Source organism: Fistularia commersonii, chromosome 23 (assembly GCF_037954325.1).
Source record: "Fistularia commersonii isolate RoL2024-O1a breed Wild chromosome 23, RoL_Fcom_v1.0, whole genome shotgun sequence".
NCBI classification, from domain to species: Eukaryota; Metazoa; Chordata; class Actinopteri; order Syngnathiformes; family Fistulariidae; genus Fistularia; species Fistularia commersonii.
In genome coordinates this window covers 8,858,466-8,876,192 of record NC_141306.1, presented here as the reverse complement: position 1 = coordinate 8,876,192, position 17,727 = coordinate 8,858,466, and the positions used below count along the sequence as shown (strand labels likewise).

At 45.3% G+C, this 17,727-nt stretch overlaps 1 protein-coding gene across 2 annotated transcripts; it reads left to right on the top strand.

Annotated features, from left to right (window-relative positions):
• Nucleotides 1-2,531: 2,531 nt before the first annotated feature.
• Nucleotides 2,532-17,514, top strand: ghrb (growth hormone receptor b). Of its 2 annotated transcripts, none has more exons than XM_086170233.1 (9): nucleotides 2,532-2,607; nucleotides 7,105-7,192; nucleotides 10,983-11,121; nucleotides 13,440-13,618; nucleotides 14,471-14,649; nucleotides 14,889-15,033; nucleotides 15,148-15,238; nucleotides 15,396-15,465; nucleotides 15,628-17,514. In XM_086170233.1, exons 2-9 carry the CDS (start codon nucleotides 7,114-7,116, stop codon nucleotides 16,420-16,422), a joined length of 1,677 nt encoding a protein of 558 aa, XP_086026359.1. In that variant the 5' UTR covers nucleotides 2,532-2,607; nucleotides 7,105-7,113; the 3' UTR covers nucleotides 16,423-17,514. The 2 variants fall into 2 exon arrangements, with proteins under 2 accessions (XP_086026359.1, XP_086026358.1); XM_086170232.1 differs by lacking the exon at nucleotides 2,532-2,607 and adding an exon at nucleotides 2,771-2,924.
• Nucleotides 17,515-17,727: the final 213 nt, after the last annotated feature.

Sequence of the window (17,727 nt, the reverse complement as noted above, 5' to 3'; positions counted from 1 at the left end):
AGAATGGGCTTATAATCTAGTTTATAATCCAATCTGTGTTTAAAACCAGGGAATCTAAACTCAGTGTTCTGTGATCAACGCCGCCGATGTTTGTATCAGTCCAGTCATCCGGTGAACGAATGAACGTTCCGGAGGCGTCGGGATGCTTCCCTCCGTCAGGTTGTTTCGTGTGCATGCGTGTCCCGTGTCGAAGCCACCGCTGGATTAACTGCACGCCCTTTTAGTCCTTGTCTCACGCAGCCGGCCAAACATGTGAGGCAGGAATTAGATGCAAAGCGCACATGTGTGTGTGTGTTTTTGTGTGTGTGTGTGTGTGTGTGTAATTATCATGGGCTGAGGGAGGAATTAAAGAAAGTCAATGAAATCCTCAGATACACTAAAATAACCATCACTTCCTGCAACTCAGATTAGCGTGTCAAAAGATGCTACAGCTAAACGGTTGCATCGAAAACTCAACGCGGATCTCAGAGCTGCTTCTCGTCTTCTTTCAACTCTGAAGTTGTATATGTGTAGGTTTTAGGAGTAGATTATAGAAAGGGCCAACGTGCACGGAGCCGCAGGACCGACAAGACGGAATCCGATGCGATCGCTCTCCGAAACAGAAGCTCCTGTTATCTGCGATAAAGCGAAAATAGGTGAGCAGGTCAGAGGGTTGAGACGTGGAAGCTCGGTAAAGGCCTGCGTGTGTGTTTGTGTGTGTGTGTGTGTGTGGGGGGGTGATCCCAGATGCTCGGTATCAAAAGAAATAAAAATGAATAAAATAAGATGAGATGAACAGGAAAAAAAATAATTTCTAGCATCTGGTTTGCGGGTTGCACATCTCCTCTCCCTCCACCCGAAGCCTGGAAAACCCAAGTCAGTGCTGTCTGGGTTAAAGGTCACCATGAAGGTCACCGTCAGAGGCTTAGTGAAGTATTTGCAGTGTGTTCTAGATAACAGGCTATTTAGAAAAATGCACAGGTCTGAATGTTATCTCGTGCAGGAATGCTCACTATTTTGACTAGAAATGCTCTTGAAGCAGTGCGGCGCAGTGGTTAGCGCCTGCACCTCATGGCAAGAAGGTCCCTGGTTCCATCCTGTCTTTGCGGAGTCTCCATGTTCAGCCACTGGACAACATTCACCCTCTCATTCAAAGGTTATATGGCGACATGCAACAATTCAAACATAATGCCAAAAGTCATTCGCACATCACATGGAGACATACATTCATTTACCCTGTCATTCCAAAGGTTATATAGGACAGCGGTTGTTTTTATCTCGGAAGCCACACGGAGGAAAATCTTTTCTCAAGTGGGCCGGACTGGTAAACTCATGGCATATTCACTATTTTTAATGTACGTATTGTTTATTTCACTCATGAAACTTGGCATCTTTTAGTTTTACGGGCTTAATTAAACCTGGTCGCAGGCCTGATCCGGTCCGCAGTCACCCCTGATCCGGAGACATGCAACCGTTCACCTTCTCTTTCACATGTCACATAAAGACATATAGTACATTTGTTCGCCATCTCCTATATAGCAGTGGCGGGCCGTGCATTTCACACCTAGGTCTTCAGTAGTGCTGCATTTGTCACTCCACTCCTCAATAACTTTTTTATGGCTATAGAAATTACCTTTCTTAACGTTTTCTTGAAAAGCCTATCTTGAAAATGGCTCCTTCAGCCATCATGGCTTGACAAATCAGCTATTACATCAACACAACTATATTTGTGTTCATGCAGCGTGCTATAGATGCGGCCTGCTAGCTCTGGCTAGCACACTCACTGACTATCCAATCAAAAGTGACACGCTGACATTAGCATAGCCTTCTAGAAGGCCTTAGTGTCGCAACTCAAAATCGGATTGGTTGAAACAACGGTTTCATAGACACTATTTTTTTACTCGAGCGCCTGTGAATCAAATTCTGCAGGCCTCCAGGCAGATTTCTTTGACTTTTGCTCCAGCCTGGCAACAAGTAATGGCTGAAATGTGATTGGCTAAATGCTTTCGTATGAAAATACATGTCTAGAAGCAACACAGACAGGGAACACGCTGATCATGGACAAATTATAATTGAAATCAGACTGTGATTATGATATTTTTTAGGCCAGCAGAGAGGGCCTTGCAGGCCCTGATGGCCCGCCACTGCTATATAGACATTAAACTGTTCACCTCTTCATTAACACATCTGGACAATTTAGGGTCTCCAATGGACCTCCTGCATGTTCTTGAACTGGAGGAACCCCCTGCAGAACATGGAGACCCCACACTGAAGGCCTTCCTGTGGGAATCCAACCAGGGACCTTCTTGCTGTGAGGCGTACTTGCATCATGACGAGCGGTTGCACACACACACACACACCCACACACACACACACACACACACACACACACACACACAGGAAGCAGGAAGAGTGCCTCCCACCGCTGCAGCCAACAGATGGCGCTCTAGAGCCGCGGAACAGACGCACAGACCGCCTCAGCCAATGAATAGGCGCACTGAGACGGCGCGTCAGCCGTGCGGGTGTGGATGCCCCCCCCACCCCCCCACACTCACACACTCACACACTCACACACACTCAACATTCTCCGGAGCAACGATCCCTCGTCCGGACGGTGCACCACCGGCGGTAAGTCACTTTTGTTTTAATTTTCCCCGCGAAGGAAAGTCCACACGCTGAGTTTGAATCTCGTTGTGCCCCCCCCCCACTCCTCCCACGGGAACCTTGAACAATCGTGGGGGTGTGTGTGTGTGTGTGTGTGTGTGTGGGGGGGGGGGGGGGGGTTGCGGAGGGGGGGTTACCTTATGCAGTGCAGTGGATTAAAAACAAGTCCCGACGGAAAGTCACGTCAAACGACACCTCGCACCTCCAGCGGCTCCACCTGGGAACTTTTGGAAAAGAAAAAATCTGGGAAAATTGCTGTGTGTTCACTTGCTCACTTGAAGGTGAGACCTGACGTGTTTGTCTGACACACACACACACACACACACACACACACACACACACACACAGAGCATCAGGTAGGAGGACAGATTTCATTTCCGCACTCCTCATCCTCTCCTTTTACCTCCTCTTCTGAAAAACTGCATTTTCTCACGACCCCTTCCAATCTAGAAGCTGAAAAGTAAAGAAGACTTCAAATGGACAACTATGTGGCGCACTAATGTGTATGTGTATGTGTGTGTGTGTGTGTGTGTGTGTGTTCTAGATGTTGCTTGGCTGTAGTTGGGCCCGGTGGAACACGACAGTGTGTTTCCAGGAGGTTGTTTACACTGGAGGGGACGGTGAATCTTCTGTTTCTGCTCCAGAAAGATGGTATCCGCATTATTGGATGGGTCTGGTAGCCGTGACGACATAACGGACCAAACCGAGTGATGTGGCTCTGAGGTGGAAAAGCAAACGTGCAAGTTGCTTGCAGTGCTTTGAGCGGACAGATATGGTTCTTATTGGAGGGATCGCAAGGGTTTTGACCTCATTTCGCTCTCCGGCGGTCAATAGCCCCTCTCACCCTGCAGGAAACTTTTTGCAATTCCTAGAAACCTTTCCAGGAATCAGAGTGGATTAGCAGGGTAACCGGGGACCACGGACCTCAGGTCCTCCAACCACTGTTACTCCTACTTACGGTTCCATAGGAGGTCATAGGTCCTTGGTGATTGGTGGAGCTCATAAGCTATAGTTTAACCCTCGTGCGATCTAAACATTGTGTTCACTCCCCTTGTCCTACGGGTCAAAAATTACCCATAAGACAATCTTTGTACCCGAGTGGTGCACAGCCCACATGGAAACGTAAACAAAAAAGAAGTATCACTTTTACTAATTATGGGGTCTCTTTAGTAAAAGCATGAAATTTCAAGTTGGACAAAAATAGGTCAAGGTGTTTTTTTCTACAGCTTAACATGGTAGTGGGTCACTTTTGACCCGCAAGACAACATAATGGTTAAATAACTATCGAGGTCACCAATCAGCAGTTTTTTTGCAACAAAATGGACAGAAGCAACGAGAAACGGACCGACCAAGAAGTCCGAGCTCTTCTGACCTGCTACGCTAGAGAAGGTGTCCGACGTTCTCCAAAATAAGTTAGCTAGCGGTTGGGTTCTTCACACGGCAAAGCAGGGAGAAAAATAAAAGCAGACTATTTGATAGTCCGTGATTATTATTCCCGCCATGCAGAACATGGATGCGTCCCTCTCCTCTTCTTCACAATGGTTTGTTTCTCTTGAGGTGCACGTGACACCTTAAGCGCAAAGCTCTTTTGTTCGCCCTACCGTTGTTCCCTGTGGTTCCTCCGGATAGGCTACTTCCTGGAACCAAATTTGAGTTGGACAGAAAGCATCTTTTGACCCAGTTGTTTGTTGCCATTCAGACACAAATAAAACAGGAGGTTGGAACGACTTCGATTTGAGTTCACGTCTGTTTCTCCATCCCTTGTTTGCTCCTTCTTTGGGTAACAAAGCGTGGAAGACAATACCAGGAAGCCTGGGTTATTTTATATTGTTTGTCCTTGGGCTTGCTATCTTGCGGGAGCGTTGGCCTGTTCACCGCGGCTTCCCCTCCTCCTGGGGAGTCGTCTCAGTTGAACGGAACTGAGGACATTTTTTCTAGTGAGGTCGCTGAACGCGGCGGGGGATCGTTTCGAACCGACGCTGCGAAATGGTGACAGAGTCGGTGATTTTGACAGATTCACCGTCCGGCCTCGACTGACGTTTATCAACTCGTTTCGTTGAGTTCCATCGGATTGTAATTTTTTTGTTTTTTTTCTAGCTCACCCTGATTTTGTTCGAAGTGGATAGAATGTAGTAAAAACTCTACGCGCATGCTTTGGTTTATTACCGTGTTCTTACACCGTAGTAGTATACAGTATACCCTTGTTTTTCACGGGGGTTACGTTCCAAAAAGAACCTGTGATAGGCAAAATCAGTGAAGTAGAAACCTTTATTTTTTTTACAATTATTATACGATTAAATACTCTATTATACATTGAAAAGAAAGAACAAACCATTTTACAGGCTCAATTATTTGTTTCACAAATAAAAGTACTGTACTTTAGAAATGTTTTTTTTCACGTTTTTACGGAAGATTCATAAATTCCGTTATGCCGACCTACAGCCGCATAGCTTTTACTTAACCTTAGCATGTCCAGAAGTTTAAAAGTTTAACTTTATCTGTGATAGATGGCATCTTCCGCTGCCTTTTGGGTCCTGCCGCACGTGCTTTTGTCGGTCCAGAGCGTTTTGTCAACATTATGGGTTTTCGAGAAACTCGAAATTGCAAGAGAATTTGCACGTACGTAATGTAAATTTGGCAAGCTGTTTTACGTACGTGTACATATTAAACTGCAATGTTATTGACGCACAGGTAGAGAAGAAGCGGACTGACTTTTTAGCCAATCAGAATGCAGAACACAATGCACGATGCAAATCCGTGAAGTAGCGAAACCGTGAAACGTAAACCGCGTTATAGCGAGGGATCACTGTAATTGCAAATAGATGGATCCCATTGGGCCTGTTTCACTTCACATCTTTTAATCCCGAAGAGGTACCGTAAAACCGCAGGACCTATTTTCTTCTTTCGGTGGCTTAAATCTGAAATCTGACACCAAAATCTAAGAACGTTTGTATTTTGTGAGTGGTATTGATCGCTCTCTTTTTTGTGCGTCCGTCATACCGTGATATACACCTTGCAAACGGAGCCTCGGCGTTGAAAAACATTTTTTTCAAAGCTCGACAAGCCTCTCTGGCCGTGCGTGAGCGTCGAGAATGTAAACAGAGCATACTGTTCCTCTGAAGATGATGAAAAATAGCTCTCGCCGCTTTAGGGGAACATCAAATGCACCAGTGGGCCTTGAGAGCAGCAGGGCTCAGGAGAACGGGAAAAGAGAAAATCCCCAAATTATTACTTTTATATCTTGCATTTCAATAATATAATAATGCAATTTCATCAAAATTCTACCGCTAGTTAAGTGTCCAGTATCAAGTAATACTGGCAGTACAAATTCGTTGACGGATAAAGAAAAGGAAGATGAAATGGCTACCATTAAATTGAATTGATATTTGTAATTTTTTTTTAAAAAGCAACACTTATTTATTCATCCTGCATGGGGACGATCACCAGTAGAGACTTAAAACATTTCACCTTTCATTAACCGATCATATAGACGTGCAGCCATTCACATATCCAACCGACGTAGGGTCTCCAGTGAACCTTCTGCGCGAGGAACCCGGGGAGAACATGGAGACCCCACGCCGAGTCTCGACACCCTTTAGGAATCGATTCGGAGACGTTTTATTCATCTAATTTCTTGCTCTCTTGACCTGCTGCAGCCCCGCGTCGGAGAACCCACAGTAAAAGCCTCGGCTTTCTGTCGCACGTAAACAAATCGGAAAAACCCCGTTGGGTTTAGTAAGTTTGCTCAGGTCAGCGTCGTCATGTGACGACCTTGAGCGTGTTTGTGCGGCCCCCAGATATGGAGACTGTCTTCACGCTACGCTGCTTTTAAACCCTTGTTTTGGAGACTCGGCTTTGGAGACTCGGCTTCCGGCGTCTCTGTTCGGCGAACATGGCGAGCTGCGATAGAACGCCGTTCCCTGTCGCATTTTCTCCCCGCTTTCACCGAACCGCAATTTTTCGGGCGTCCGGTAATTTAAAGGAAGCTACGGAAAGTAGCTTTTCACTTAAGTTTGTTCGTACAAGAGAGCTCGGACTGAATCTCGAGCGGCGAACAGAACACAAACGTCTATTTAGAAAATAACTCTAATGAAGTGGTGACTCCATCCTTCCTGGCATCGGCTGTCACTCCATTTCCTGTCTCGCTGCCAGAAGACAAAGAACTCCACAACTTACAGAGAGAACTTAAATTAACATCAGGGGAAATTCTCTATACTGGCTTATATACAATGTGCAAACAGCAAGATAAATATGAGAGAGAAGAACATAAATAAAGCCGTCGGCTGCTAAACCAGAGGCCCGGAGTGTTTTTTTTTTTGTTAGGTCCGGCGCGTTTGAGATGAGTAAGGAGGGGGATTCGAGTTCATTGGTGGTGGCGGATTCTGACATCGTCCAGGGCGTGCTCCCGGCAGCGCGCACGCTGCTGAGAAACTTAACATTTGCCACATGTTTGCTCCGCAGCTCAACGCCATGGCCGCTCTGCTCGCCGGCCTCCTCTCCGTCCTTCTCTGCTCGGCCGCTTCGGCCCCGGACGCGGACGCCGAGAAAGGTTTGTGTCTGATTTCTTATATGCATCAACCCCCAATTCCCACTTTTAAATGTCTAATTCTGTGTAATTACATTTCAGTGTAAGCATTCAGGCGTTCAAGTAATGTTTATAACATATTTATTACATATATTGTGTTCTCAAGTATGATAGTTCGGCAGAAGCGATGCTTTACTTAAGGTAACTCATTTTCCTGGATTGTTTTCTGTGTATATTATTCTTAAAACGCCAGAAAGGGAAAAACATTCAGACCACATCTGAAATCGATATAATAAGTGAGTTATAACCACCAAGCGACCGCCAGCTGTGGCTTTTTTACATTTTTTTAATGAACTTCGAATGTGTTGCACAACACATTGGAAGGGCTGTCCGCAGCGAGCCAACAGATTTCGAGTGAAGTGGCTTCCCAGGAATTCTGAAGAGCACACAGCACTCTGTTCCCAACAATGGAAAGCTGTTCAGCATGCAGACCCTTGCCCCCCCCCCCAGCCTCTGAACAGCCACTCAGTAGCAGGAAAAAAAAAAAAAAAGCCATGCTTTTTTAATACAAAGATTTGTGTTTTATCCACAAACTGGATCTGGTGAATCCTGCACTAACATCCCGTCTTGTTATATAATGCTGACAAAATAGCGCGGCGGAAAGGGGGTGGCGTTCCCCTTAAAAGGTGGTTCTCGAGTAATTTTGTTTTTGTTGGGCATCTGCTCACTGTTTTCCTCTAAGATTAACGTCTTCCGCTGTGTTTTTCCAAGAAAGTCAGTGTGAGAACCTGCTGCCGAACATCGAGGAGGGGGTTTCTCAGCTTCATTTGTACGGAAAAAATATTAATGGAGCCGCGTTTGGGAAACAGTGACACAGAGTGGCTGAGTTGCAAAACTGCAACGCTCTATTCTCAATGAATAGAGAGGCGGCCTGTAAAGAAAAAAAATGTATTAAAAAAAATGTTGTGTTCATCCGCCTGCTTGAGCAGTCGCCATGACGATGCTTGCAAAAACAAAAACAAAAAAAAAGAAAGCAAAAGGTATCTCACTACCCCCTCCGGGATTTGGGTTTACATAGTTGTATTTCTAGACGGATGGGCAGTCGTGCCACTATCATGACACAGGAGATGCTCAATCTCACGGTTGCCATGGCGCCGCATGACGGTCCTCTCTCGGCTCGGAGCGAGTGTAAACACCGCGCTCCTCCGCGGCCAGAATCCCGTGTTGTTTATGGACGCGGATATTTGAGCGGGGATAACATCTGAATTAGCAGGAAGAACGAGGGTGACGGTTTTTAAGATGTTTTAATTTAAATTTGCGCTGCTGGTTATGATTTCATTCGGATCAGCCTGTTTTAATGTCCGCCTCGGGCAAACTCGCGGTTACAGAACAGCGTTCGCCCCAAAATAACTTCCCCCTCACTCCTCCCTGGAGTCTCCTGGTTGGCGGAGAACCGCTACGAGGAACTGAAGGGGTCCGCCTTAGTTTTCCTCCTCGCCACCCAATGCGTGCGCTAAATACGTGCCGCCTCTCCCTGCCCCTAAGGAAGAAGCAAATCGTTCCTTAATGTGATTACTTTCCTCAAGTGGAGATCACAATGTCACTTATGGGCTTTTTTTAATAAGTCAAATTTAACCTGCCTGCAAAACACATTAGGTCAAGCAGAGGTCAGGAAGTGCAATCAGTGGTTTGAACGCTGTGGCCTTTTTCCAGAGGAGGATGCAGAAGATGTGTGTGTGTGTGTGTGTGTGTGTGTGGGTGGGTGGGTGTGTGTGTGTGTGTTTATATACTGCATATATATATATATACATATACATATCTCCAAAAGACATTAAGGACAGGCTCTGCCAACACTGTGCAGATGTTAATGGAGGCTGGAACAGATAAAACACACACACACACTCATAATCATCTGAACGCCACAAGCCGTGTTTTGCCCGATGATTCACTCCAGCAGCTGCTTCCTGGTCTAATAAAACCTCGAGGGGGAAAAAAAAAGGAAAAGTTCTCCGAGCTCATCCGGACAGAACATTTGAATATAATTTGTTTCAACCCCCCCACCCTCCCAAACATGTTTACGCGGGTTGGAAGCGTGATTCTGTAAATAGGCGTTCGCCGGCCACGAAGCACCCTTCATCCCACGTCTGTTTACTCACACTGGGGCCCCGTGTTCCCTCCTCTGCAAACACACATTCTTCGGCGCACAAACACACACGGGAGCGGTGATTCGAGGCGTGATCTGCAGTTTCCCTGTTTAACCCCCCCCCTCTATATTTGGACAGATACCGTCTATTCATAAAGGTGTCTTTAAGGTGTTTATTAGGCGACAAAGATCGGGGTGAACGACAAGTCAAATTGAGACGAACGATGCCAATCTTGGGATTGCCAGGCTCCCCGGAGGTGATAATCCCAAAGGGAAAAGAAGGAAAACACCCCAGACCAGGAAGTAGAGAGGGTTCTCCCCCCCGGTGGGGTTCGCTTCAGTTTACAGTCCGAGCGGTTTTGTCGGAGCAGATGGTTACGAATTACATCATCCGTCACACCCAGGAGGTGAAGTCCGACGCCGGGGTGACGCAGCGGCGCAGCAGCCAGAGATCTAAATTTACCGTTTGTCCCTAAGAACCCCCCCATATCAGTCGGGCCTCGTCGGGTCTTTGCGTTCGGTCCGACGGAGCCGGTCGCCCCCGAGGCGAGTCACCCTCACTGGCCAGGCACGCCTGTGATTGGCTGTGATCACACTGTTGAGGCCATGCTAAGGACAACGGATATTTTAGGGATTTTAACAATATTTCCATGGGTTTAACATGTCAGGGACAAATATTGGCATTTTTTGCTATTATATTATGACACTAAAATATCTATCCTACTCATCAAACTGTTACAATGTCTCAATTACAATGTCTCATTTGTTGTTTTTTTCACGGTTTCAGACGTTTTTGTGGATCATTATCGCCAATGTGACACCATTCAATATGATTTGTATGCAACAACCCTGTGAGATGGGATGTTTGGTTAAAAAGAACACACACACACTCACACACACACATACACACACACACACGCACACACACACGCGCCAGGTCCCTGAGGGTTGTTGCGACAGAGTGAGAACTCCTCAGCACGATTCAGGTTTCGATTGATTTTTCTACTAATCCTGAGCTCAGCATAGTTCTGAAGAGGAGCTGTGTGTGTTTGCGTGTGTTTGCGCAAGTGTGTGTGTGTGTGTTTTGGGGGGCCGGTAAACAGCTTATTTTTAACCCATGACCTCCTCTTCCTTGAAACGCTGTGAGCAGGTCAGAGGTATTCGCCGTCTCCTCTGGCTTCCAGTTGCGAAGGAGCCGTCTCGTCCCGTCAGTTCTCGGTATTCGACACGCCCGGGCTCGTGTTATTGTCTCTGAAATGCAGAGGTTGCCGGTCCGCCGCGTTTGTCCCTGGAAACACTCATTACAGGGCCTCCTGGAAAACTCAGCCCGCCGTGTTTACTACGCTCTGAAAACACATTTAGTTAGCCTGAGAGAAAAATACCATGCGCGATTTGAGTTCATCTAGAGAGTTCAGCTCTTTGCTGCCGGCTGTTTCTGGATAGAGGGACTCCCTCCTTGGCCGGGCTGTCATCGAGCAGTTTTCGGGGAAGAGACTTCTAAAAAACGACTTCCAGGAAATGAAGATATTTCCACTGCTGTAAATGGGCCAGGTTACAGCCATTTTATCCATTCCCCCCCTTAGCTCAGTAAGCTTCTGCAGGAAAACATGACTTCTATATGCACTCATTTATAAATCATTCCTCCCGTCTGCCCCCTATCTTTCCCCCCAGCCCTTTCCCCCCGCAGGGACCCTCACCTCACCGGCTGCGTGTCCACCAACATGGAAACCTTCCGCTGCAGATGGAATGTCGGTACTTTCCAGAACCTCTCTAAGCCGGGAGATCTCCGCTTGTTTTATATCAGCAAAAAGTGAGCACTTTCACTAATAATCCCAATCCACACTGTTAATATGGTATACACGATGTGTGTATAAATTTATTTGTGTTTATATATATATATGTGTATGTATGTATACATTCATGCATGTATATATATGCATATACATGCATGCCTATATATATATATATATATACATATATACATACATACATATATATGTATATATGTATATGTATATATATATATCTGCAAAGGCATTTATATTTATATATAAATATATGTATGTATATTGTATATGTATATGTATATGTATATGTATATATACACCTCTTCAAAGGCATTTATATATATATATTTTTTTTTAAATTAATAAATGCCTTTGCAGAGGTGTATATATACATATATATATACATATATATATGTGTATATATACACATATTTCTATACATGCCTTTGCATAGGTGGCCTATTTAATCAAAAAAACTAGAAAAAGGCTTAATGATAACATACAACTAATTTCTAAATGTTTGATTCTTTTTTACATGCAGGACCGACATCATATAAAAAAGGGGTTAAACTCTATAGTGTAAATTGTTCCTTAGAGCCAAGAATCTGGCAGAATATTCCCGTGTGTAATGTTTCACACGCCAGCCTTGCGCAATGGCAGCATCTGGCGACGATGTGAAAGGAGTTCGTTTTGGAATCGTAATTTACCAGAAGAGCGTTCAGCTTTTAGCTCGGGCCATAAACTCGGAGAGGAAAAAATGTCCGTGACACGAATTACTAAAAGCTGCTAGTATGTTTATTTTATTTCATGCCCTCGTAGAATTGCTAGAATTGCGGGCTAAAGATTTTAGCAGCTGGGAGCTTGATATGCAATCTGTAGTCTGTCTAAAAGATTAAATAAATATATACGAGGTGGATTTGGCAACCCTTTCAGACTTGGGAAAAAAAGAAAATGAATTGGAACAAGTGTGTTATTCCTGTGTGTAGGGAGAAGAACATTCTCAAATTAAAAAAAAAATCTGTCAGCATTTGCATTTTTGTTATTTCTCATTCAACTCATTGAATTCCAATTAAGTCTGTTTAACAAAAGTTAGCATTAGCATTTGTCTTAATTAGCATTTGTCCTAATACTTGTCTAGTATTAGCATATGTGTTATTTCTTACCCAACTCATTGAGTTCCTGTAAAGTTTGATTTTTTAAAAAAGGTCAGCATTAGCATTTGTGTTATTTCTCACTCAACTCATTGAGTTCCAAATAAGTTTGTTTAAAAAAAGGTTAGCATTAGCATTTGTCTTATATCCTATTAGCATACGTGTTATTTCTTACCGTGTTATTTCTTACCAAACTCATTGAGTTCCAATAAAGTTTGATTAAAAAAAAGTTAGCATTAGCGTTTGTCTTTCATCCTATTAGCATATGTGTTATTTCTGAAACAACTCATAGAGTTCCAGGGAAGTCTGATTTTTTTAAAAAAGGTCGGCATTAGCATTTGTGTTATTTCTCACTGAACTCATTGAGTTCCAAATAAGTTTGTTTAAAAAAAGTAAGCATTAGCATTTGTCTTATATCCTATTAGCATATGTGCTTTTTCTTACCCAACTCCTTGAGTTCTAGTGAAGTTTGATTTTTTAAAAAAGGTCAACATTAGCATTTGTGTTATTTCTTACTCAGATTTTAAGCTCCAATTAAGTCTGCATGAAAAAAACAGTTAGGACTCGCATTTTGAATTAGAATTTATTATGTGTCACCCAACTAAGTTTCAGTTAAGTTTGTTTTTAAAAAGACTAAAATTTTAGAATTAGCATTTGTTTTATTTCCTATCCAACTGATTGAGTTCCAGTTGAATTTTGTTTAAAAGATCAAGCAAAACCATAAGCATTTGCATTTGTTGTATTTCTTACCCAAACTCATTGGGTTCTAGTTAAGCTTGAAATAATAAAAAAAAAAACTGCTAGCATTAGCATTGGTGTTGTATCTCATGCAACTCATTAAGTTCCTGCCACTGTTCGCTGTGTATCTGTGGAATAAAGTCCAGTGCTGGGTTTTCTTGATTTATGAGAGATTACATCAGAATGTGGCAGGTGGATTAAGGTTTTTATTTGAGGAATTTGTCGACGCTGAACATCTCTCAACTCCCATTGGCCTGAGCTGGGGAGAAATTCCTCTCTCCTTTGAGCCTGGCATGACTTTTAAAAGAAAGCAGATGAGTCCTGTCGCAGCTCCGGGTTGAACCTTAAAGTCCGTATCAGTGAGAAAGAGCATTTCATGCGCTGCCAAGAATCCTCAGCGTTCTCACCTCTTACATCCTCCCTGACGGCTGCTGTCCTCCCCCTCTTTGCAGACCACCACCCGCTTCCCCCAGCGATTGGAGCGAATGTCCGCACTACAGCGCAGAGAGGCCGAACGAGTGCTTCTTCAACGAAAACCACACGTCGGTCTGGACATATTACAGCGTCCAGCTCCGCTCCAGGGATCAGGCCGTGCTCTATGATGAGATTCTCTTCCACGTCCAAGACATCGGTGAGAGAATCGGGGGGGGGGGAATATCACATCTTTCAATGGATTTTAGAGCCAGTGATTAAACTTCTGCGTGCTTTTGGACTGTGTGAGGAAACCGGAGAACCCGCTGCCAACCTCACAGCAAGAAGGTCCAAGGTTCGATTCCCACAGGAGGCCTTTGTGTGGCGTCTCTATGTTCTACCGTGGGCTTCCTGTGGGTTCTTCGAATTCCTACCACAGACCAAAAACATGCAATAGGTTCAATGGAAACCCTAAATTGCTCAGAAATGTAAATGACCGAGTGAATTGTTGCGTGTCTATATGGTGTGTGACGAGAGAGTAAAAGGCTGTATGGCTATGTATGACATAGGAATGAGAGAGTGAATGATGCTCTTCATCATGATATATCACCAGCAATAACTCTCCATCTCTTCATGGACAAGTCCACAACACACACATTTCGCTCCTGTTTTTGGATGATATTTTCAGGGTTAGCTAGGTAGCAGGAAGTGCAGGTGACTTTTTTTAAACGCCACATCCGTGTCAAGCGCTCGTCCCCTCGTCATTCGTATCATGGGTAAAAAATCGACCGAGCGACGGCCTGTATTTCGGGGAAACTCGTAAGTTGATGAACTTGTAAGTCAAAGTTCCCCCATATGTCTCTACGGTGGCGCTGCGATTGACTGGCGACCGGTCCAGGGTGAACCCCACTATTTGCCCAATGACAGCTGGGATAAGACCCTGAGTGCAGGATAGGCAATATAGATAATGAATGAATGACTGAACTATTATAAATATTCATGTCGTCATACGCTCCACTTTAATACACCTATGGTCGTCCATCTCGTTAATCAAACTTTTCAAACACTGCAGTGCAACCGGATCCGCCGGTCAGCCTGAACTGGACCCTGCTGAACATCAGCGTCACCGGCAACTTCTACGACATCCTGCTGAGCTGGAAGCCGCCCCTGTCTGCCGACGTGGAGACTGGCTGGATGAGGCTGTGGTACCAAGTCCAGCACCGCCAAGTCAACTCCGACCACTGGGAAGTGGTGTGTGAGCACGATTTCACACTCAACATCATGTTTGTAATGCTTTCCGTAAAGTCGCGGCGCTTAGTAGAGTAAATCTTTATTTCATTAAAAAAGGAACGACGGGTTCTTTCTTCATTTCCTTCATTTTCCCCCCGATACTCTGTTCAAAGAAAGAGCAGCTCATACAACAATGTCTTTCCAAATCCAAACTCCGCGATGTTATTTCTATAACGTGAGGATTATCTCCTTGACCGCAGACTGACCTGGTGAAAAGCACACACCGCTCCCTCTACGGACTTCAGACGGGCGTAAATCACGAGATCCGGGTTCGCTGCAAAGTGCCTAGCGCCAAGGAGTTCGGGGAATTCGGCAGCTCTGTTTTTGTCGACGTTGCACCCAAAGGTGAAAGAATCTCCGGGGTTTTGAATTCGTTATCATTTCTTTACACAAGTACGCGTCAGCGTCACCTCGGGCGCCATTTTCCCAAGTTTTAACATGCCCCGCTGTTCTCGCCAGGGTCGAGGTTCCCCGTCGTGGCTCTGCTCATCTTCGGCGCCCTGTGTCTAGTGGCCATCCTGATGCTGGTCATCATATCGCAGCAGGAGAAGTGAGTGCAGCACAGCACGACCCCAGCTTTTCCAGGGAGCTCGCCGTAACAAAACGGGCCCGTTTTTGTCTTTGCATCGAGTCCAAGACTCCGCATAATTTTTCCCTTTTTTCATCAAGGCATCGAGTAACCATGTTCCCCTTTCGTCTCGATAAAGGTTGATGGTTATTCTCCTGCCTCCTGTTCCCGGACCTAAAATAAGAGGAATAGACCCCAATCTACTCAAGGTATCACAATGCTTAATGTTGACTTTGTTGAAAGTCTTTTACTAATCTGCTTAACTAGAAAGCACAGTTTATACTGTATTTCCTCGTTTTGACTAAAGCTCGCAGAACATTATGTTTCGTGTTTGTGCGTGTGAGACATACTGTGTACTCCGTGTCTGGCAGAAAGGGAAACTACGGGAGTTGACCTCCATCCTCGGCTCTCCTCCTGATCTGCGTCCGGAGCTGTATAACAGCGACCCCTGGGTGGAGTTCATCGACGTGGACATGGAGGAGCCGAGCGACCAGCTGACCGACCGGGACACGGACTGCCTCGTGGATCCTTCGCCGTTGTCCAACTGCTCGCCCCTTTCTGTCGGCTTCCAGGACGACGACTCCGGCCGCGCCAGCTGCTGCGATCCCGACCTCTCTAGCGATCCGGAAGCGTCTCCTTTCCATCTCGTCATCGCTGACAAATTCCACGGGGAGGAGGCTTCCTGCTCGACGACGAGCATCATAACTTCCGCTGCGCCGATTGCGGACGTGGCCGCCTCTGTGAGAGACACATTGTACACGCAGGTGAGCGAGGTAAGGGAGTCCGGCAAGGTGCTGCTCTCGCCCGAAGACCGCGACCGCGCGGAGGACGGCGCGGGCGGTGACACGGAGAGGATCATAAAACCGGAGAGGGAGGATAAGAAAGAGTTCCAGCTGCTGGCGGTGACAGGAGATCACGGGGGGTACGCCTCGGAGATGGCGGGGAAAAGAAGCCAGAGTTCCGCGCCGGTTTTTTTCCCCGGAGACTCTCAGGGGTCCCCCCTCCCCCCCGCCCCGGTTTACACCATGGTCGACGGCGTCGATCGGCAAAACAGCATTTTACTAACGCCAAACTCGACCCCCGTCCTCCAGCTGACAATCTCGAAGGCCGCAGCAGCTCCAGATGGCTACCTGACCCCTGACCTTTTGGGGAGCATTACGCCGTAGATCACCCTGCGCGAAGTCACGACTATACAGCGGCAGCAATAAGCGGGGGGATCCGAGGACGGCTGTTCAGTGCCGCGGCGTTGCATGCCAGCTCACCTTAAAATAGTTTGCAGTATCAGTGACTGTCCTCGCCACCACCTCTACCTCCTCTGGCCTCTGCGGCACCCGCGAGCGAAAGCGTGCACGGCCGGACGTTTGGTGTGAACGGAGAACGGCGCCGAGGGAATCGCTCAAAGGGAAAGAACACGAGCCAAAATAAGAAATGAGCCCATTGTTGGATTTTTTTGGAGTCCTTTCACAAGAAAAGCCACCTTCCTTGTTTAGATATTAATGCAGTCACAAAATAATAACTCGTTTGGTCGTCTCTTAACAAAATCAATATCGATATCGAACAGATCCCTCTTGAGATAGTAGTCTTAAATCCAATAATTCTGTGGTCAAGCGATTCTGACATCCCCTGAATGATAAGGGGTAATTGAATTTCATGTCAATAAACATGTTTTCATTGCAGATTAAATGAAAGGAAATGTCATTATGTGGAAACCGCGTTGAACTGAAAATATTTTCTTCTTATTTGTGCTTGTTCTCAGTGATGAAGCGGCCGACGGCCAATCCCGTGGGGGTAAATTCTTGTAAATAAAAACTAATTATCTGCCGTCTTTGAACGATTCTGACGTCACAAGCTTCTGGTTATGTTTTCAATGTGTTTTCAATGTGTTTTCAGGCTTTTGTGAAACCGCGACCGCGACAGGGAAGAAAAATATGAAACTGTTATTCACCAGCTCGCTGTTTCTGTGACTCAGCCTTAAAAAGGTCACATTTCCTCAGGTGCAAAAACACCTTGCATCATGAGAAGGTCATATTGTATTTGTTCTTTTGTGCCACTTCATACGACTTCATCGTTATGTGCCACATCTTTGGTCATTTTTTACGTAAAAGTTATTCAGGTAATGTTTATTTTAAACTGATTTCTGGTTTGAGCCTCAATAAGTGGAAATTGGCTCTGGGACCTGCACATGTTCTGACACTGCGGTCAATTGGTTTTCATTGTTCAGGAGTGCTATGTTGCAAATAAAGACTTTGATACTTTCTGGCCTTTTGTCTTCTTTATAAACTGGACTTAGTTTTCCACCTGAACTGCTGGACATGGCTTCTGAATGATGTTTCTTCTGTTTGTTGAATGGGTGTCATATAAAGGTAGCAGCAACAAAATAGATTAAAATATTTGAAAAAAAAATGCTGCATTAAATGTGGAACGATTCATTGTATATGTCTGCTGAGAAATGATAAATTAGCTTTTAACTT

Excerpts from the sequence above, each read along its gene's own strand:
- ghrb (XM_086170232.1), top strand. The coding sequence starts at position 2,784 with ATGCAGTGCAGTGGATTAAAAACAAGTCCCGACGGAAAGTCACGTCAA. Across the intron at positions 14,650-14,888 it reads ACTCCGACCACTGGGAAGTG|ACTGACCTGGTGAAAAGCAC; the intron begins GTGTGTGAGCAC and ends CCTTGACCGCAG. Across the intron at positions 15,034-15,147 it reads TGTCGACGTTGCACCCAAAG|GGTCGAGGTTCCCCGTCGTG; the intron begins GTGAAAGAATCT and ends TGTTCTCGCCAG.